Below are 24,470 nucleotides of genomic sequence, written 5' to 3'. Positions count from 1 at the left end.
GGCTTCAGTGGAATCTTGTCAGCAATTTGTGTGTCTGTGAAACACACTGATTCAGCCCAGAGAGACGACTGGACACATCGCAGCTGAGTGGATAGAGAGAGAGAGAGAGAGAGAGAGAGACTGTATAGAGAGACTGTGGGACACTGTAGATGCTGTAGAGAGAGCGGGGAGAGTTTGGGCTGTGCTGCAGTGTGTCGATCTCACCACACGAGGGAGACAGAATACAAGAGGACGTTCACCATTAGATAGAGAGAATGAGAGAGAGGCGGAGGGAAAGGGAGTGAGCCAAACTCAAAATGGAGGACGGAAGTGAGTGACAGAGAGACAGAAAGAGGAATAATAAAGCAATGTGCAATGTGTATAGCAGTTACAGTGCTGTAGAGTATAGCATTATATTACAATACAGATACTGCAGTTTAGTGCATTATAATGTAGTACAATACAGTTAAGTTTAAAATACAAGGGCAACCAACAGTTAAACACATAGTATAGTACAGTGAAGTGTAGTATAGAATAGTACAGTATTGTATAGTAAAGTTTTTTACAGTACAGTGTGTTTTATAGTACAGTACAGCAAAGTAAAATACATCATAGTACAGTTTAGTAAGGCACATTGTAGTATATTATAGGGCAGAATAGAATGGGACTGTACATTACACTAAAGTATAGTGATAAACAATACAGTATAGTGCAGTATAATAGTTTGATATAGACCAGTAGGGTGTAGAATAGTACAGATGAGAAAAGTATAGTATAGTACAGAACAGCATAGTATAGCACAGTACAATGCAGTGTAATATAGTACAGTATAGTTTAGCACTGTACAACTACTGTGAGAAATAATAGTCTTGTCACACAGTCAGTGATGGAAAGAGATTTACTTGAAATCAATAAAATGAATTGTGACTTAGCCCAATAACTCACCGATCACAGAGCATCACAGACATCAGAACTGCCACTCACCAATCATTGTACCTCATTAACGAGCAGTTTCTAAATCACTCCATTCCTGGAAAATCAATTGAGCAGCACAGATCTCCTATGCAGAGCAGGGCAAAATTATTCAGTCAGTCAGTGTGCCAGCAGTCAGTCAGTCAGTATGCCAGTCAGTCAGTCAGTATGCCAGTCAGTCAGTATGCCAGTCAGTCAGTATCTCAGTCAGTCAGTCAGTCAGTATCTCAGTCAGTCAGTCAGTCAGTCAGTCAGTATCTCAGTCAGTCAGTCAGTCAGTCAGTCAGTATATCAGTCAGTCAGTCAGTCAGTATCTCAGTCAGTCAGTCAGTCAGTATCTCAGTCAGTCAGTCAGTCAGTCAGTCAGTATATCAGTCAGTCAGTCAGTCAGTATCTCAGTCAGTCAGTCAGTCAGTATCTCAGTCAGTCAGTCAGTCAGTTTGCCAGTCAGGCAGTGAAAGTGAGAGCGCTGGTCTCACAGATGGCTGGGTACAGGAATTCACAGGGGACATCGTGCCAGGAGCGCGTGTGTGAGTTGAGTACAGCGCAGTCTTCCCCATGGAGACCCCCAGACAGGTGGTTATCAGGCTCTGTGTCTGCCCAGTACCTGAGACAGAGAGAGGGAGCTAGTATAGGATATACATATGGATCAAGTAGACACTACAGCACATAAATACAAACAATCACATACACACTCACTCACTCACTCACTCACTCACTCACTCACTCATACACACTCACTCACTCACTCACTCTCTCACACACACACACATAGGGTGGCTCTCCGTACGTTAGGTTCACAGGAGTGTTGTCCACCCATCTCCAGTCGCCCTCGGTCTTTAGGTCACTCAGGCCGATCCAGTAATGGTAGTCAAACCCGCCAAGCTTCTTCGCTTCGTGCTGCAGGTAGTCCTGTGGAGTAAGGGTGGAGTAAGTGTGGAGTAAAAGAGATGGCAACTGGAGAATATTGGAGTTAGGGCAGTGTAAAGGTGGAGTAAGGGTGGAGTAACACACAAGTATGAATAGTGTAAGAGCGGAATTGAATGAGAGTAAAATCACAGTCGTCAGTCAGTGTTGTGGTCAGTCAGCGGTCAAAGGCTCACATGCTCCTGGTGTGTGTGCACGATGACCAGCCGGCCACCCAGATCCTCACACTGTGTCTGTGCTGACGGCCAATCCATCTTCTTGCGGCTGAAATAGAAGCAGCTGTCTGAGAAGTGGTGCCACTGGTCAGGACAGGATTGACACTGCTGGACTGAGAGAGAGAGAGACAGAAAGAGACACTGACTGGCTGGACACTAAAGCACATTAACACTGACTGACTGGACACTACAGTACATTAACACTGACTGACTGACTGGACACTACAGCACATTAACACTGACTGACTGGACAGTACAGTACATTAACACTGACTGACTGGACACTACAGCACATTAACACTGACTGGACACTACTGCACATTAGCACTGACTGACTGGACACTACAGTACATTAACACTGACTGACTGGACACTACAGTACACTAACACTGACTGACTGGAAACTACAGTACATTAACACTGACTGACTGGACACTACAGCACATTAATACTGACTGACTGGACACTACAGCACATTAACACTGACTGACTGACTGGACACTACAGTACATTAACACTGACTGACTGACTGGACACTACAGCACATTAACACTGACTGACTGGACACTACAGCACATTAACACTGACTGACTGACTGACAGGACACTACAGCACATTAACACTGACTGACTGGACACTACAGTACATTAACACTGACTGACTGGACACAACAGCACATTAACACTGACTGGACACTACAGCACATTAGCACTGACTGACTGGACACTACAGTACATTAACACTGACTGACTGGACTCTACAGCACATTAACCCTGACTGACTGGACACTACAGCACATTAACATTGACTGGACACTACAGCACATTAACACTGACTGACTGACTGGACACTACAGCACATTAACACTGACTGACTGACTGGACACTACAGCACATTAACACTGACTGACTGGACACCACAGCACATTAACCCTGACTGACTGGACACTACAGCACATTAACATTGACTGGACACTACAGCACATTAACACTGACTGACTGACTGGACACTACAGCACATTAACACTGACTGACTGACTGGACACTACAGCACATTAACACTGACTGACTGGACACTACAGTACATTAACAGTGACTGACTGACTGGACACTACAGCACATTAACACTGACTGGACACTACAGCACATTAACACTGACTGACTGAGACTCTCACTCACTTTGCTTGTCAGTGAGGGAGCAGTTTCTGCCCAGTGCCTTGAACTCTTTACACAGGGAAGAATATCGTGTCTCCAGGTCTGAGATCTGGAGGATTAGGGTGGGGTCTCCCTGCCCGTCGGTACACTGCCTGCTTACATTCGGACACGGGGGGGTGGGCTCCTGTCTTCCAGACACTGGGAGAGATATAGAGAGAGATTTATATTGACTTTACTGATAAAGATTGAGACACAGACACACACACATACACAGAGTGAGTGGAGTGACTCACAGACAATGGTGAAGGCAATGTTTGCGGCCACAGAGATCAGAAGCGCCACCGTGAGGATCAGGTGAGTCTGGTGCATCGCTCTCTTAACAAAGCCCTGCGCACCTGAGCACATAGGACATCAATCAACAGTGACACACTGACTGACTGACACACTGACTGACACACTGATACACAGAGTAATGCTGTTTTACCTTGGAGACTGTTGGCGGGGGGAAGGATAGGTCTCTTCCCCTTGAGACTGTCATCATTGTACTCATGCAGAGAGGTGTAGTTATCCGATTCATCCATCACTGCAGAGAAAGAGAGGGAGAATACAGTGTACACACTCAGACTGACTGGACACTACAGTACATTAACACTGACTGACTGACTGGACACTACAGCACATTAACACTGACTGACTGGACACTACAGCACATTAACACTGACTGACTGACTGGACACTACAGTACATTAACACTGACTGACTGGACACTACAGTACATTAACACTGACTGACTGGACACTACAGCACATTAACACTGACTGTAAGAGAGAGAGAATGAGGGATAGATTATATTTGAATCTACAGAGTGATTAAATACTACACAATGTATAGCAGTAGCAGTAGTAGTAATGCAGTAGCAGAAGCAATGCTAATAGTACTGAAGTAGTTGTTGCAATAACACTGTGATGGGTTGTATTTGTATCACTAGACTTAGAATTATCAGCAATAGTAGTAGTATCAGTATTATTATTATTTTAAGTATTAGCAGCAGTAGTATTCGTATATTCATTGTATTACCTGTGTCTGTAGTATCACGTCTGCAGATGAGCTGTAATGTGAATAATTATACTCTCTCTTTGTATTCTTTCAACTAGTTGCTCTCTCTCCTTCCTTTCCTCTCTTTCTTTTTCTCTCTCTAATGCTGGCTCATTTGTCCTCCCTTGCTGTCTCTCTCTGTCCCTGCTGTTTCACTGGATAAGGTTCAAAGCGTGTCTCTCTGTACTTTGTCACTCTAACCTCTCTCGCTCTGTTTGCTATTTATCAGCATGGGGTGCAGAGGGTGTGGGGAAGAAGAAAGTACAGAATGAACCAACACAGAGAGAATGGGAGAGGGAGAGGGAAAGGGAGAGAGATAGGGAGGGAGAGAGGGAGAGAGGGAGAAAGGGAAAGGGAGAGAGATTAATTGAGAAATGGAGTGTTGAAACACTGACTGACTGGACACCACGGTCCATTAACACAACACGTGGAGGAGGAGAGGGAGAGATTGGGAATCTGACGCAATAAGTGAATAACACAAAACTGGACATGCCGAAATTGTGAAATATGTACACTTCCTCTATCTCTGACTCTCTCTCTCTGATTGCATAATGTTTTGAGTGCACCTGAAACAACAATATCCTCTGCTTCACACTGAGGGGGGTACACACACTGCCTGGCTGACTGGACACTACAGTACATTAACACTGACTGACTGACTGGACACTACAGTACATTAACACTGACTGACTATACACTACAGTACATTAACACTGACTGACTGACTGGACACTACAGCACATTAACACTGACTGACTGGACACTACAGTACATTAACACTGACTGACTGGACACTACAGCACATTAACACTGACTGACTGACTGGACACTACAGTACATTAACACTGACTGACTGGACACTACAGTACATTAACACTGACTGACTGGACACTACAGCACATTAACACTGACTGACTGACTGGACACTACAGCACATTAACACTGACTGACTGGACACTACAGTACATTAACACTAACTGACTGGACACTACAGCACATTAACACTGACTGACTGACTGAACACTACAGTACATTAACACTGACTGACTGGACACTACAGTACATTAACACTGACTGACTGGACACTACAGTACATTAACACTGACTGACTGACTGAAGACTACAGTACATTAACACTGACTGACTGAACACTACAGTACATTAACACTGACTGACTGAACACTACAGTACATTAACACTGACTGACTGGACACTACAGTACATTAACACTGACTGACTGACTGGACACTACAGCACATTAACACTGACTGACTGACTGGACACTACAGTACATTAACACTGACTGACTGGACACTACAGCACATTAACACTGACTGACTGGACACTACAGCACATGAACACTGACTGACTGGACACTACAGCACATTAACACTGACTGACTGGACACTACAGCACATTAACACTGACTGACTGTACACTACAGCACATTAACACTGACTGACTGGACACTACAGCACATTAACACTGACTGACTGACTGGACACTACAGCACATTAACACTGACTGACTGGACACTATAGCACATTAACACTGACTGACTGACTGGACACTACAGTACATTAACACTGACTGACTGGACACTACAGTACATTAACACTGACTGACTGGACACTACAGTACATTAACACTGACTGACTGACTGAACACTACAGTACATTAACACTGACTGACTGAACACTACAGTACATTAACACTGACTGACTGGACACTACAGTACATTAACACTGACTGACTGACTGAACACTACAGTACATTAACACTGACTGACTGAACACTACAGTACATTAACACTGACTGACTGGACACTACAGTACATTAACACTGCCTGGCTGACTGGACACTACAGTACATTAACACTGACTGACTGACTGGACACTACAGCACATTAACACTGACTGACTGACTGGACACTACAGTACATTAACACTGACTGACTGGACACTACAGCACATTAACACTGACTGACTGGACACTACAGCACATGAACACTGACTGACTGGACACTACAGCACATTAACACTGACTGACTGACTGGACACTACAGCACATTAACACTGACTGACTGGACACTACAGCACATTAACACTGACTGACTGGACACTACAGCACATTAACACTGACTGACTGGACACTACAGCACATTAACACTGACTGACTGACTGGACACTACAGTACATTAACACTGACTGACTGACTGGACACTACAGTACATTAACACTGACTGACTGGACACTACAGTACATTAACACTGACTGACTATACACTACAGTACATTAACACTGACTGACTGACTGGACACTACAGCACATTAACACTGACTGACTGGACACTACAGTACATTAACACTGACTGACTGGACACTACAGCACATTAACACTGACTGACTGACTGGACACTACAGTACATTAACACTGACTGACTGGACACTACAGCACATTAACACTGACTGACTGGACACTACAGCACATTAACACTGACTGACTGACTGGACACTACAGCACATTAACACTGACTGACTGGACACTACAGTACATTAACACTAACTTACTGGACACTACAGCACATTAACACTGACTGACTGACTGAACACTGCAGTACATTAACACTGACTGACTGGACACTACAGTACATTAACACTGACTGACTGGACACTACAGTACATTAACACTGACTGACTGACTGAAGACTACAGTACATTAACACTGACTGACTGAACACTACAGTACATTAACACTGACTGACTGAACACTACAGTACATTAACACTGACTGACTGGACACTACAGTACATTAACACTGACTGACTGACTGGACACTACAGCACATTAACACTGACTGACTGACTGGACACTACAGTACATTAACACTGACTGACTGGACACTACAGCACATTAACACTGACTGACTGGACACTACAGCACATGAACACTGACTGACTGGACACTACAGCACATTAACACTGACTGACTGACTGGACACTACAGCACATTAACACTGACTGACTGGACACTACAGCACATTAACACTGACTGACTGGACACTACAGCACATTAACACTGACTGACTGACTGAACAATACAGTACATTAACACTGACTGACTGGACACTACAGCACATTAACACTGACTGACTGGACACTACAGTACATTAACACTGACTGACTGGACACAACAGCACATTAACACTGACTGACTGACTGAACACTACAGTACATTAACACTGACTGACTGGACACTACAGTACATTAACACTGACTGACTGGACACTACAGTACATTAACACTGACTGACTGACTGAACACTACAGTACATTAACACTGACTGACTGAACACTACAGTACATTAACACTGACTGACTGGACACTACAGCACATTAACACTGACTGACTGGACACTACAGTACATTAACACTGACTGACTGGACACTACAGCACATTAACACTGACTGACTGGACACTACAGCACATTAACACTGACTGACTGACTGGACACTACAGTACATTAACACTGACTGACTGACTGGACACTACAGCACATTAACACTGACTGACTGGACACTACAGCACATTAACACTGACTGACTGGACACTACAGCACATTAACACTGACTGACTGGACACTACAGCACATTAGCACTGACTGACTGGACACTACAGCACATTAACACTGACTGACTGATTGGACACTACAGCACATTAACACTGACTGACTGATTGGACAATACAGCACATTAACACTGACTGACTGATTGGACAATACAGCACATTAACACTGACTGACTGGACACTACAGTACATTAACACTGACTGACTGGACACTACAGCACATTAACACTGACTGACTGGACACTACAGCACATTAACACTGACTGACTGACTGGACACTACAGCACATTAACACTGACTGACTGACTGGACACTACACTTCATTAACACTGACTGACTGACTGGACACTACAGCACATTAACACTGACTGACTGGACACTACAGCACATTAACACTGACTGACTGGACACTACAGCACATTAACACTGACTGACTGACTGGACACTACAGCACATTAACACTGACTGACTGGACACTACAGCACATTAACACTGACTGACTGGACACTACAGTACATTAACACTGACTGACTGGACACTACAGCACATTAACACTGACTGACTGGACACTACAGTACATTAACACTGACTGACTGACTGAACACTACAGAACATTAACACTGACTGACTGACTGAACACTACAGTACATTAACACTGACTGACTGGACACTACAGCACATTAACACTGACTGACTGGACATTACAGCACATTAACACTGACTGACTGACTGGACACTACAGCACGTTAACACTGACTGACTGGACACTACAGTACATTAACACTGACTGACTGGACACTACAGTACATTAACACTGACTGACTGACTGAACACTACAGCACATTAACACTGATTGACTGAACACTACAATACATTAACACTGACTGACTGGACACTACAGTACATTAACACTGACTGACTGACTGGACACTACAGTACATTAACACTGACTGACTGACTGGACACTACAGTACATTAACACTGACTGACTGACTGAACACTACAGTACATTAACACTGACTGACTGACTGAACACTACAGTACATTAACACTGACTGACTGGACACTACAGTACATTAACACTGACTGACTGGACACTACAGCACATTAACACTGACTGTAAGAGAGAGAGAATGAGGGATAGATTATATTTGAATCTACAGAGTGATTAAATACTACACAATGTATAGCAGTAGCAGTAGTAGTAATGCAGTAGCAGAAGCAATGCTAATAGTACTGAAGTAGTTGTTGCAATAACACTGTGATGGGTTGTATTTGTATCACTAGACTTAGAATTATCAGCAATAGTAGTAGTATCAGTATTATTATTATTTTAAGTATTAGCAGCAGTAGTATGCGTATATTCATTGTATTACCTGTGTCTGTAGTATCACGTCTGCAGATGAGCTGTAATGTGAATAATTATACTCTCTCTTTGTATTCTTTCAACTAGTTGCTCTCTCTCCTTCCTTTCCTCTCTTTCTTTTTCTCTCTCTAATGCTGGCTCATTTGTCCTCCCTTGCTGTCTCTCTCTGTCCCTGCTGTTTCACTGGATAAGGTTCAAAGCGTGTCTCTCTGTACTTTGTCACTCTAACCTCTCTCGCTCTGTTTGCTATTTATCAGCATGGGGTGCAGAGGGTGTGGGGAAGAAGAAAGTACAGAATGAACCAACACAGAGAGAATGGGAGAGGGAGAGGGAAAGGGAGAGAGATAGGGAGGGAGAGAGGGAGAGAGGGAGAAAGGGAAAGGGAGAGAGATTAATTGAGAAATGGAGTGTTGAAACACTGACTGACTGGACACCACGGTCCATTAACACAACACGTGGAGGAGGAGAGGGAGAGGTTGGGAATCTGACGCAATAAGTGAATAACACAAAACTGGACATGCCGAAATTGTGAAATATGTACACTTCCTCTATCTCTGACTCTCTCTCTCTGATTGCATAATGTTTTGAGTGCACCTGAAACAACAATATCCTCTTCTTCACACTGAGGGGGGTACACACACTGCCTGGCTGACTGGACACTACAGTACATTAACACTGACTGACTGACTGGACACTACAGTACATTAACACTGACTGACTGGACACTACAGCACATTAACACTGACTGACTATACACTACAGTACATTAACACTGACTGACTGGACACTACAGTACATTAACACTGACTGACTGACTGGACACTACAGCACATTAACACTGACTGACTGACTGACTGACTGGACACTACAGCACATTAACACTGACTGACTGACTGGACACTACAGCACATTAACACTGACTGACTGACTGGACACTACAGCACATTAACACTGACTGACTGGACACTACAGCACATTAACACTGACTGACTGACTGGACACTACAGCACATTTACACTGACTGACTGACTGAACACTACAGTACATTAACACTGACTGACTGGACACTACAGCACATTAACACTGACTGACTGGACACTACAGCACATTAACACTGACTGACTGACTGGACACTACAGCACATTAACACTGACTGACTGGACACTACAGTACATTAACACTAACTTACTGGACACTACAGCACATTAACACTGACTGACTGACTGAACACTGCAGTACATTAACACTGACTGACTGGACACTACAGTACATTAACACTGACTGACTGGACACTACAGTACATTAACACTGACTGACTGACTGAAGACTACAGTACATTAACACTGACTGACTGAACACTACAGTACATTAACACTGACTGACTGAACACTACAGTACATTAACACTGACTGACTGGACACTACAGTACATTAACACTGACTGACTGACTGGACACTACAGCACATTAACACTGACTGACTGACTGGACACTACAGTACATTAACACTGACTGACTGGACACTACAGCACATTAACACTGACTGACTGGACACTACAGCACATGAACACTGACTGACTGGACACTACAGCACATTAACACTGACTGACTGACTGGACACTACAGCACATTAACACTGACTGACTGGACACTACAGCACATTAACACTGACTGACTGGACACTACAGCACATTAACACTGACTGACTGACTGAACAATACAGTACATTAACACTGACTGACTGGACACTACAGCACATTAACACTGACTGACTGGACACTACAGTACATTCACACTGACTGACTGGACACAACAGCACATTAACACTGACTGACTGACTGAACACTACAGTACATTAACACTGACTGACTGGACACTACAGTACATTAACACTGACTGACTGGACACTACAGTACATTAACACTGACTGACTGGACACTACAGTACATTAACACTGACTGACTGGACACTACAGCACATTAACACTGACTGACTGGACACTACAGCACATTAACACTGACTGACTGACTGGACACTACAGTACATTAACACTGACTGACTGACTGGACACTACAGCACATTAACACTGACTGACTGGACACTACAGCACATTAACACTGACTGACTGGACACTACAGCACATTAACACTGACTGACTGGACACTACAGCACATTAGCACTGACTGACTGGACACTACAGCACATTAACACTGACTGACTGATTGGACACTACAGCACATTAACACTGACTGACTGATTGGACAATACAGCACATTAACACTGACTGACTGATTGGACAATACAGCACATTAACACTGACTGACTGGACACTACAGTACATTAACACTGACTGACTGGACACTACAGCACATTAACACTGACTGACTGGACACTACAGCACATTAACACTGACTGACTGACTGGACACTACAGCACATTAACACTGACTGACTGACTGGACACTACACTTCATTAACACTGACTGACTGACTGGACACTACAGCACATTAACACTGACTGACTGGACACTACAGCACATTAACACTGACTGACTGGACACTACAGCACATTAACACTGACTGACTGACTGGACACTACAGCACATTAACACTGACTGACTGGACACTACAGCACATTAACACTGACTGACTGGACACTACAGTACATTAACACTGACTGACTGGACACTACAGCACATTAACACTGACTGACTGGACACTACAGTACATTAACACTGACTGACTGACTGAACACTACAGAACATTAACACTGACTGACTGACTGAACACTACAGTACATTAACACTGACTGACTGGACACTACAGCACATTAACACTGACTGACTGGACATTACAGCACATTAACACTGACTGACTGACTGGACACTACAGCACGTTAACACTGACTGACTGGACACTACAGTACATTAACACTGACTGACTGGACACTACAGTACATTAACACTGACTGACTGACTGAACACTACAGCACATTAACACTGATTGACTGAACACTACAATACATTAACACTGACTGACTGGACACTACAGTACATTAACACTGACTGACTGACTGGACACTACAGTACATTAACACTGACTGACTGACTGGACACTACAGTACATTAACACTGACTGACTGACTGAACACTACAGTACATTAACACTGACTGACTGACTGAACACTACAGTACATTAACACTGACTGACTGGACACTACAGTACATTAACACTGACTGACTGGACACTACAGCACATTAACACTGACTGTAAGAGAGAGAGAATGAGGGATAGATTATATTTGAATCTACAGAGTGATTAAATACTACACAATGTATAGCAGTAGCAGTAGTAGTAATGCAGTAGCAGAAGCAATGCTAATAGTACTGAAGTAGTTGTTGCAATAACACTGTGATGGGTTGTATTTGTATCACTAGACTTAGAATTATCAGCAATAGTAGTAGTATCAGTATTATTATTATTTTAAGTATTAGCAGCAGTAGTATGCGTATATTCATTGTATTACCTGTGTCTGTAGTATCACGTCTGCAGATGAGCTGTAATGTGAATAATTATACTCTCTCTTTGTATTCTTTCAACTAGTTGCTCTCTCTCCTTCCTTTCCTCTCTTTCTTTTTCTCTCTCTAATGCTGGCTCATTTGTCCTCCCTTGCTGTCTCTCTCTGTCCCTGCTGTTTCACTGGATAAGGTTCAAAGCGTGTCTCTCTGTACTTTGTCACTCTAACCTCTCTCGCTCTGTTTGCTATTTATCAGCATGGGGTGCAGAGGGTGTGGGGAAGAAGAAAGTACAGAATGAACCAACACAGAGAGAATGGGAGAGGGAGAGGGAAAGGGAGAGAGATAGGGAGGGAGAGAGGGAGAGAGGGAGAAAGGGAAAGGGAGAGAGATTAATTGAGAAATGGAGTGTTGAAACACTGACTGACTGGACACCACGGTCCATTAACACAACACGTGGAGGAGGAGAGGGAGAGGTTGGGAATCTGACGCAATAAGTGAATAACACAAAACTGGACATGCCGAAATTGTGAAATATGTACACTTCCTCTATCTCTGACTCTCTCTCTCTGATTGCATAATGTTTTGAGTGCACCTGAAACAACAATATCCTCTTCTTCACACTGAGGGGGGTACACACACTGCCTGGCTGACTGGACACTACAGTACATTAACACTGACTGACTGACTGGACACTACAGTACATTAACACTGACTGACTGGACACTACAGCACATTAACACTGACTGACTATACACTACAGTACATTAACACTGACTGACTGGACACTACAGTACATTAACACTGACTGACTGACTGGACACTACAGCACATTAACACTGACTGACTGACTGACTGACTGGACACTACAGCACATTAACACTGACTGACTGACTGGACACTACAGCACATTAACACTGACTGACTGACTGGACACTACAGCACATTAACACTGACTGACTGGACACTACAGCACATTAACACTGACTGACTGACTGGACACTACAGCACATTTACACTGACTGACTGACTGAACACTACAGTACATTAACACTGACTGACTGGACACTACAGCACATTAACACTGACTGACTGGACACTACAGCACATTAACACTGACTGACTGACTGGACACTACAGCACATTAACACTGACTGACTGGACACTACAGTACATTAACACTAACTTACTGGACACTACAGCACATTAACACTGACTGACTGACTGAACACTGCAGTACATTAACACTGACTGACTGGACACTACAGTACATTAACACTGACTGACTGGACACTACAGTACATTAACACTGACTGACTGACTGAAGACTACAGTACATTAACACTGACTGACTGAACACTACAGCACATTAACACTGACTGACTGACTGGACACTACAGCACATTAACACTGACTGACTGACTGGACACTACAGCACATTAACACTGACTGACTGGACACTACAGCACATTAACACTGACTGACTGACTGGACACTACAGCACATTTACACTGACTGACTGACTGAACACTACAGTACATTAACACTGACTGACTGGACACTACAGCACATTAACACTGACTGACTGGACACTACAGCACATTAACACTGACTGACTGACTGGACACTACAGCACATTAACACTGACTGACTGGACACTACAGTACATTAACACTAACTTACTGGACACTACAGCACATTAACACTGACTGACTGACTGAACACTGCAGTACATTAACACTGACTGACTGGACACTACAGTACATTAACACTGACTGACTGGACACTACAGTACATTAACACTGACTGACTGACTGAAGACTACAGTACATTAACACTGACTGACTGAACACTACAGTACATTAACACTGACTGACTGAACACTACAGTACATTAACACTGACTGACTGGACACTACAGTACATTAACACTGACTGACTGACTGGACACTACAGCACATTAACACTGACTGACTGACTGGACACTACAGTACATTAACACTGACTGACTGGACACTACAGCACATTAACACTGACTGACTGGACACTACAGCACATGAACACTGACTGACTGGACACTACAGCACATTAACACTGACTGACTGACTGGACACTACAGCACATTAACACTGACTGACTGGACACTACAGCACATTAACACTGACTGACTGGACACTACAGCACATTAACACTGACTGACTGACTGAACAATACAGTACATTAACACTGACTGACTGGACACTACAGCACATTAACACTGACTGACTGGACACTACAGTACATTCACACTGACTGACTGGACACAACAGCACATTAACACTGACTGACTGACTGAACACTACAGTACATTAACACTGACTGACTGGACACTACAGTACATTAACACTGACTGACTGGACACTACAGTACATTAACACTGACTGACTGGACACTACAGTACATTAACACTGACTGACTGGACACTACAGCACATTAACACTGACTGACTGGACACTACAGCACATTAACACTGACTGACTGACTGGACACTACAGTACATTAACACTGACTGACTGACTGGACACTACAGCACATTAACACTGACTGACTGGACACTACAGCACATTAACACTGACTGACTGGACACTACAGCACATTAACACTGACTGACTGGACACTACAGCACATTAGCACTGACTGACTGGACACTACAGCACATTAACACTGACTGACTGATTGGACACTACAGCACATTAACACTGACTGACTGATTGGACAATACAGCACATTAACACTGACTGACTGATTGGACAATACAGCACATTAACACTGACTGACTGGACACTACAGTACATTAACACTGACTGACTGGACACTACAGCACATTAACACTGACTGACTGGACACTACAGCACATTAACACTGACTGACTGACTGGACACTACAGCACATTAACACTGACTGACTGACTGGACACTACACTTCATTAACACTGACTGACTGACTGGACACTACAGCACATTAACACTGACTGACTGGACACTACAGCACATTAACACTGACTGACTGGACACTACAGCACATTAACACTGACTGACTGACTGGACACTACAGCACATTAACACTGACTGACTGGACACTACAGCACATTAACACTGACTGACTGGACACTACAGTACATTAACACTGACTGACTGGACACTACAGCACATTAACACTGACTGACTGGACACTACAGTACATTAACACTGACTGACTGACTGAACACTACAGAACATTAACACTGACTGACTGACTGAACACTACAGTACATTAACACTGACTGACTGGACACTACAGCACATTAACACTGACTGACTGGACATTACAGCACATTAACACTGACTGACTGACTGGACACTACAGCACGTTAACACTGACTGACTGGACACTACAGTACATTAACACTGACTGACTGGACACTACAGTACATTAACACTGACTGACTGACTGAACACTACAGCACATTAACACTGATTGACTGAACACTACAATACATTAACACTGACTGACTGGACACTACAGTACATTAACACTGACTGACTGACTGGACACTACAGTACATTAACACTGACTGACTGACTGGACACTACAGTACATTAACACTGACTGACTGACTGAACACTACAGTACATTAACACTGACTGACTGACTGAACACTACAGTACATTAACACTGACTGACTGGACACTACAGTACATTAACACTGACTGACTGGACACTACAGCACATTAACACTGACTGTAAGAGAGAGAGAATGAGGGATAGATTATATTTGAATCTACAGAGTGATTAAATACTACACAATGTATAGCAGTAGCAGTAGTAGTAATGCAGTAGCAGAAGCAATGCTAATAGTACTGAAGTAGTTGTTGCAATAACACTGTGATGGGTTGTATTTGTATCACTAGACTTAGAATTATCAGCAATAGTAGTAGTATCAGTATTATTATTATTTTAAGTATTAGCAGCAGTAGTATGCGTATATTCATTGTATTACCTGTGTCTGTAGTATCACGTCTGCAGATGAGCTGTAATGTGAATAATTATACTCTCTCTTTGTATTCTTTCAACTAGTTGCTCTCTCTCCTTCCTTTCCTCTCTTTCTTTTTCTCTCTCTAATGCTGGCTCATTTGTCCTCCCTTGCTGTCTCTCTCTGTCCCTGCTGTTTCACTGGATAAGGTTCAAAGCGTGTCTCTCTGTACTTTGTCACTCTAACCTCTCTCGCTCTGTTTGCTATTTATCAGCATGGGGTGCAGAGGGTGTGGGGAAGAAGAAAGTACAGAATGAACCAACACAGAGAGAATGGGAGAGGGAGAGGGAAAGGGAGAGAGATAGGGAGGGAGAGAGGGAGAGAGGGAGAAAGGGAAAGGGAGAGAGATTAATTGAGAAATGGAGTGTTGAAACACTGACTGACTGGACACCACGGTCCATTAACACAACACGTGGAGGAGGAGAGGGAGAGGTTGGGAATCTGACGCAATAAGTGAATAACACAAAACTGGACATGCCGAAATTGTGAAATATGTACACTTCCTCTATCTCTGACTCTCTCTCTCTGATTGCATAATGTTTTGAGTGCACCTGAAACAACAATATCCTCTTCTTCACACTGAGGGGGGTACACACACTGCCTGGCTGACTGGACACTACAGTACATTAACACTGACTGACTGACTGGACACTACAGTACATTAACACTGACTGACTGGACACTACAGCACATTAACACTGACTGACTATACACTACAGTACATTAACACTGACTGACTGGACACTACAGTACATTAACACTGACTGACTGACTGGACACTACAGCACATTAACACTGACTGACTGACTGACTGACTGGACACTACAGCACATTAACACTGACTGACTGACTGGACACTACAGCACATTAACACTGACTGACTGACTGGACACTACAGTACATTAACACTGACTGACTGGACACTACAGCACATTAACACTGACTGACTGACTGGACACTACAGCACATTTACACTGACTGACTGACTGAACACTACAGTACATTAACACTGACTGACTGGACACTACAGCACATTAACACTGACTGACTGACTGGACACTACAGCACATTAACACTGACTGACTGGACACTACAGCACATTAACACTGACTGACTGGACACTATGTGACGCCATGCTGAGTGAGGTGGACAAGCACAACCCTGAACAGCTGACCCGCTGTTCCCTCAGTGTTTGAATTGAGGTGGTGCGGGGGTCCCATGCTTTTTTGTTTAATAAACTTCGATTTTTTTTTTTCGTAATTACTTACATGTAACTAACAAGAGGCAACTCTGTACTCTTCTCCCAGTGTTCACCAGTGCTCATCAGTGTTCACCAGTGTTTTCCTCAGTGAAGTTCTAAACACACGGACATGCGCAGACTCCCAGAACATGTTTGCGCTCCAGAAGAAAGTCTTTATGTGCTCGCTCACCTGTACATAACTAAGCACCTCAGAGTACTGTATGTTGATGTTATTGATGAATTCGGGCATCATGCTTGCATTCACCTAGAAAGTCCATCATCAGCGGTGGAAACAGCTGATTTCCAATGAAGACGCATATTTCTATCAGGTGCACAAATGACCGTTGTGCATTGTAACCCGTTTCAGTTACAGAACTCCACCAAAATAGACATCTGTGACTGACAAACACCAGAAACCACGTCTAGTTTGCTGCATAATGTTGGGCGATGTGTGATTTTTCACTGAATGTGCCCAGTACTGATGTGTGTTTGTGAAACAAAGATACGTTTCAGTCAAATTCTGCCTGATTCGACTTCGAAATGACACACAATCGCGCATTTCAGGTCTCAAATGTTCAACATTTTATGGAGTAATCCCCCCAGACCCCCCTGCCTTGAATTACTCATTCTGTTACGCAGGAACTCCTGGCTACGCCACTGTCTATAAGCATATCTCTGCCTTGCACCTTCCCAGCCTCGTATCTCCTCTCTCTTTTCTTTTAAAAGATGCCATCTCTCCACCTCATAGCGCTGTCGCATTAGCAGCACCAATGTAACCTGCGCCCAGTGGATTTGTTTTTTTTTTAATAAAATAAATAAATGTGAAATTTTAGGGGCGCTTTGATATTCTGGGGCCCTAGGCGACCTCCTGTACATCTGGCCTGTCCTGGATTTATGCTAACGGGACTTTGCTCATGGAGACTGATAAAGAATGACATTACTACGGTGGCCCTGCGACTACTGAAAAAATAAAGCAACAGCTGCAGCATTTTCAGAAGCAATTACGGAAAGGGAGGGACATTGTGAAGTATATTTGACAGATGCCATTGGACAGCAAGCAAGTCACGTCGGCCGAGCAGCTTCTCAGAAGAGACAACAGAGAAACGGGCGCCAACTGCGCAGTGCATGAAGTATCATATTAATATTGTTGTGATCTTCTGCTCTCTATCCACTTTGTGCTGACATATTAAGAGTTATAGATCTGTCCTAAAATGTATCAGAAATGAATGAAAGCTAATAGTAACACTAATTTACCTAAACATGTATATTTTCTTATACAATTACAGTACTCAGCTTATACGTAAACTGTACGAAGTGAAGGTTCTAATAAGAACCTTTTTGGATTCCCAGGGTTGATACTGTAGAGGAACCCTAAAGGGTCCTGCAAACCAGGATCCTTAAAGCAGTTGAATGTGTGTTAAATCAATCGCGATTATGATGAAAAGGGCTCTTAAATGCTCCCTTGTGTTACCACCGAACTCACGCTTCTTAACGAACCCTTTAACTCACGAACAACCCAAAGGGTCGATAGAACCGCTGAAGAATCATACATGTTTAGAGTGAGTATGTACTCGGTTGGTGTTTTTTCTGTTACAGTTATTAATTTATTGTAGAAGCTTTATTTTGTGTTAACTGTATTTGAAAGATTTTACATTAAAAAAGTAAAGTAGTCCTGATCCAATGTAAATTACAATGTCTGGTCACGCATAATTGGGGCAGGCAAATTTGAGGGCAATTCCAAAAGATAGAATAACACTCATTAATAATAATAATAATAATAATAATAATAATAATAATAATAATAATAATAACATAAATTAAATATACTTTTCTTACAACTTTATTGTATCAATGGGTTAATGTATATATATATATATATTTTTTTTTTTTGTTTGCTTTATAATGTATACATTTGTGCAGGCACATTTGTGAATGGTTTATTTGAAGTAGACAATAAAACAAAGGTTAAGGTTCCCAACAGGTTTTGTACAGAACACTACAGACAGGTCGTGGTTTTAAAGCAGAAAAGTACATTCAGTATAAAACGCATGTAGAATTAAGATAAGTTAGAGAGACAATGCAAAAGTCCTTAATAAAATAAAAATCCATCCATTTTCGAAGCCGCTTATCCTGGTCAGGGTGGCGGGAAGCCCATGGCGGATCGGCAGGAACACAGGAACACCCCAGGACGGACGCAGCCCAGTGCAGGCAGTTTATCTTTGCCGATCAACCTGGCGGACGGTGGGAAAAGCGGGAGACCCGGGAAACCGCGCAGACAGACACCGAGCCGAGACCCGACCCAGCGCCACCGTGCCGCCCTAAAATAAAAATACTATTTTATATGAATGTGTTGTTTATTATTGTTTCTTAGTTTTTTGGAGATATTCATATTTGTTAAAGCCGTCTCATTTTGCATTTCCAAATTAGCTCCTGCTCTTGTCTATTAAATCCGTAAACTGCTCCTTCTGATGGAATTGTTAACGGATGTTTTCTGTCAGTGCTTAAGAATAATAATAAAAATAAAGCACTGTCACACTGCCTTGTAATAATGAAGTACAGTTGTTCATTTAGTAAATATAGCTACTTTTAACCCCATTCTGTCTCCTATAAGCTTTCATTAATTTCGAATACATGTTAGGACAGCCCTATAACTGTTAATATGTCACCAAAAAGTGGACAGAGAGCAGAAGACACAGCAATATTAATATGACACTTAGCGCACTGCGCAGTTGGCGCCCCTTTCTCAAAATTTGTTGACTCTTCCGGGGAAGCAGGCTCGGCCGACGTGACTTTCATCACCCTTTCACCCATTCATCCTTTCATCCTTTCCGTAATTGCTTCTGAAAATGCTGTTTTATTTTTTCAGCAGTTGCACTTCAGGGCCACCATATCAGGGCCACCGTAGGCACTAGGACTCAAACTGCCAATTCTGGTCCTCACTTACAGAAAGAGATCAATCACTGGATCTTATGCCTGTCCACAGCATGGAGACAAACACAGGGCGCATTTATTGTATTATAGATTTCCGGTATGCTAAAAACTGTAAAACAAAAAGATTTAAAATAGTTAAAAGCCAAGGCAATCCAGAAAAACTAAAAATCCACAACAATGTCCACATGAAACTCCCTGCAGCACAAAAAAAGAGCTTCCGGCTGTCCAATCCACTGCAGAGTGATGCCAGTCAAACCTGCAGAGCAGTGCGCTCCTCACACAGCGCCTTCAGTTCATCTGCATTTCAATGATAATAATCCGAGGAAGATCTACAGAGGCATAGCGAGGGGGAAAGGGGAAAAGTTTGATTTAGCGGTTTACATCTGTAACAGTTCTCTATGCATATACACATCCAATTCACTCCTGTATGGCAAGCCGTTGTGACATTTAATCCATAGACTCATGAGCATCAATAGCAGCTGATTTTAACTGAAACAACTTTGGTGGCAAATACAGCTCAAGCTGTTCAACAACCTTCACATAAAATATCAAACTTTGAGGTAACCCTTAAAATGCAACACCCCTTGATAAGTTCACTGTCTTGTTAGTGTTCACTAATTATTTGTCATTATTTCATAACATTTAATAATTGTACCTTTATTTGAATTTTACACAAATTCAGCATTCGTTTAAACAGAGAGAGGCTATAACAAGCATGTAAGATGTACATGAAGCAAACATAACTTTTTTAAATGTTTTATTTCAAACAGGATGAATCGTTAAGTGAATCAGAATGGCAAAATGCAGGAACACCAAATGTAAGCTTTATTTACTAATACACTATCTTTAACATATTTTAATATTTCCTATATACCAATTAGCAAAACACTACAGAGATTTTAAGTCACTGGATTTTGGGAGTTTTCATGTTCTCCTTGGTTCCTTGTTAAGTTAACTGTGAATGCATAATGCCATCCTGTATTAAAATCAGAACAAATCTTTTAATATGTTTTAGTAATACATTTTAAAGTATAGTAATAGGACTTTTGTGTGTGTCTTAAATTAATAAAATGACAGATCAAGCCCATAGAAATCAAAGCTCTTAATTTTTGTGTAGATTTATTATAGACGATTGCAGAGGGCAGCAGACGGTGCAGCAGAACCCAGTTCCAACAAACTTGTGAAACTCTACCTAAACGGTATCCTGTGTTTTTTAATTGAACAATAATGTCTAATATTATTAGATTTTTTTCTATAGCGCTTTAATATCAAACTGCGTTATAATGATTAGGAAATCATTACAATTGGAAGTGGAGTGGGTGAATATGAGGAAACACTTGGAATTTGGCCAGGACAAAAGGGTTGGTACACCTACCCTTTTCGAACAGTGCATTGGGATCTTTAATGATCACGGAGAGTCAGGACCTTGTTCCAATTAAGTAATTTGGGGCAAAATTTTAACAAAAGTCAGGGAAGGACTTGCAGAACCAGGGTTTCCAACCCATTAAATAAAGGATACTACAGATGTCTCAGAATGCAGCTATATCTGCCCATTAATATAATGCATTGCTGTGTGATATGTTTATGGGAGGACTTCCTGCTTAGCATTTCTAGTGACAGTGATGAAGAAGAAATGATTGATCACAGTAGTAACAACAGAACTACTGGAATCGTAAGTCTTTATTTTTTGTTCTCGTAAAATCAGAGTTGTACATTATTGTGAATGTCACAGTATTTATATGATTTTTTAGAAATTTTAGACAGATGTGGATTTGACTTCCTTGTTGAAAGTATATAAATTGGAAAGCACTACCCTTGAACTTCAAACTACTGTAATTGTAAGGAGGAGGAAGATACTTCACGATACTCTTAAAGCAGTAAACAAACCGAACTTCCAATGGGACAAAGGTCCTCATGTTGAATTTGTTGGGGAAGAAGCGGATGATTATGGAGGACCCCAATGCGAGTTTTTCAGGTATGTCCTTTGTTTAATACACATACAAGAAATTAAGAAACCCCATACTATCTCATTAATCCCCTTTTTCATTGATGCCAGCAGTTTATTGTACTTAAATGTTCTGTTTTGTGCTGTTGCTTTCAAACCGAGTACATAACACATGTCAAATGCATTATTTTCTCTTTTGTTAGGCTTCTTATGTTAGAAGTGCAGTCCAGTTTTGGAGTATTTGAGGGAAGACCAGGGCACTTGTTTTTCACATATGATCAGAAAGCTTTAGAAGAGAGGAAATATTTCAAAGCAGGGAAGCTGATGGCCTGGACTCTGGCACATGGTGGGCCAGGGATCAGGGCATTAACCTCACCTTGTATAAATTGATGTGTGGAGAGTCACCAAAGTTAGACAATTTTGATTACAGCTATCTCCCTGATGCAGACACACAACAGAAATTACAGTGTAGTGTATTTATAAACTGTTAGAAAAACATTAGAAAATGTCAATTTGAAAATATTTTAAACCCCAGCAGTACAATATTTTATGTCTAGATTTGTTTTGTTCATTTGTTATGTTTTTTAGTTTTCACAGTTCATGTTAGAGCATGATGTAGAAGACCTTAAACAAAAGCTTGGTGACTGGATAAGTGAGTATGGTGTGCCATGGATTTTCACAGCCCAAGTCCAAGACATTGGAAATATTTATTCAAGTGTTGTGAAGCACTACATCTATCACAGGTGTTGTCCTATACAAATTTTTATAAACCAGATAAATATTTTATAATCTGAAGTACTAATAGAGCACTTAACATATGTTGGTTTATATTTTGTGTTTTTAGGACTGCAAGCATGATTGGTCAGTTTGTTGAGGGGCTGAATGGCCTTGGGAATCTGTGGGACATGGTCAGGGAAAACATGCTGGCTTTCCTACCTGTCTTCACAAACACAAGAACACCGCTGACTAGAACTGCTTTTAAATGTCTTTTTGACATTTGCTGGAGTGTGGACGGATCCAACAAAAGAGAAGCACAGGAGGAAACTATATACGCCTGGGAACTATTTGTTAACATGATAAATGGTAAGTAATTTTTTTCTGTATATAAAACAAATCTATACCAAAGTGGTATCTGTTAATTTTTTCAAAATAAATAAACATATGTATCAGTTGTGTTAAATATTGTTCTTCCATAGAGAAGGAAACCGAAGTGACATATGAAGACTTGTTGATCTTCATCACTGGAGCGGATGCAATTCCTTCTCTTGGATTCCCAAGCAGATCTTCCATTGATTTCTATCAACAGGAACAGGGGCTTTGCAGGATCCCATATGCTTCAATCTACCTCCCAAGAGGGGTTGAGGATGAAAATGAACTTAAAATGTTAATTACGAGAGCAGTAAAGGAGTCTGTTGGCTTTGGGAAAGCATGAAATCTCAGCTTTGTGCAATTTTATTTTT

The 24,470-nt window shown here is 42.0% G+C and overlaps 1 protein-coding gene across 6 annotated transcripts; it reads right to left on the bottom strand.

Moving 5' to 3' along the window:
* Positions 1-863: 863 nt before the first annotated feature.
* On the bottom strand, positions 864-17,271 carry LOC136756964 (galactose-specific lectin nattectin). 6 transcript variants are annotated; one of them, XM_066712362.1, is made up of 10 exons: positions 16,862-17,271; positions 12,856-13,091; positions 9,343-9,578; positions 4,325-4,560; positions 3,732-3,830; positions 3,541-3,642; positions 3,272-3,445; positions 2,055-2,206; positions 1,742-1,863; positions 864-1,558 (listed from the first exon to the last, which is right to left on the bottom strand). In XM_066712362.1, the coding sequence occupies exons 5-10, from the start codon at positions 3,826-3,828 to the stop codon at positions 1,399-1,401; spliced, it is 807 nt and encodes a 268-aa protein (XP_066568459.1). In that variant the 5' UTR covers positions 3,829-3,830; positions 4,325-4,560; positions 9,343-9,578; positions 12,856-13,091; positions 16,862-17,271; the 3' UTR covers positions 864-1,398. The 6 variants fall into 6 exon arrangements, with proteins under 6 accessions (XP_066568459.1, XP_066568461.1, XP_066568456.1 ...); XM_066712364.1 differs by lacking the exon at positions 16,862-17,271 and having other exon boundaries at positions 4,325-4,355; positions 12,856-13,266; XM_066712359.1 differs by lacking the exon at positions 16,862-17,271 and having other exon boundaries at positions 12,856-13,265.
* Positions 17,272-24,470: the final 7,199 nt, after the last annotated feature.

This window comes from Amia ocellicauda, chromosome 1, assembly GCF_036373705.1.
Source record: "Amia ocellicauda isolate fAmiCal2 chromosome 1, fAmiCal2.hap1, whole genome shotgun sequence".
NCBI lineage: Eukaryota > Metazoa > Chordata > Actinopteri > Amiiformes > Amiidae > Amia > Amia ocellicauda.
The sequence above is the reverse complement of the archived record's forward strand: the minus strand, read 5'-3'. Positions and strand labels throughout refer to the sequence as shown.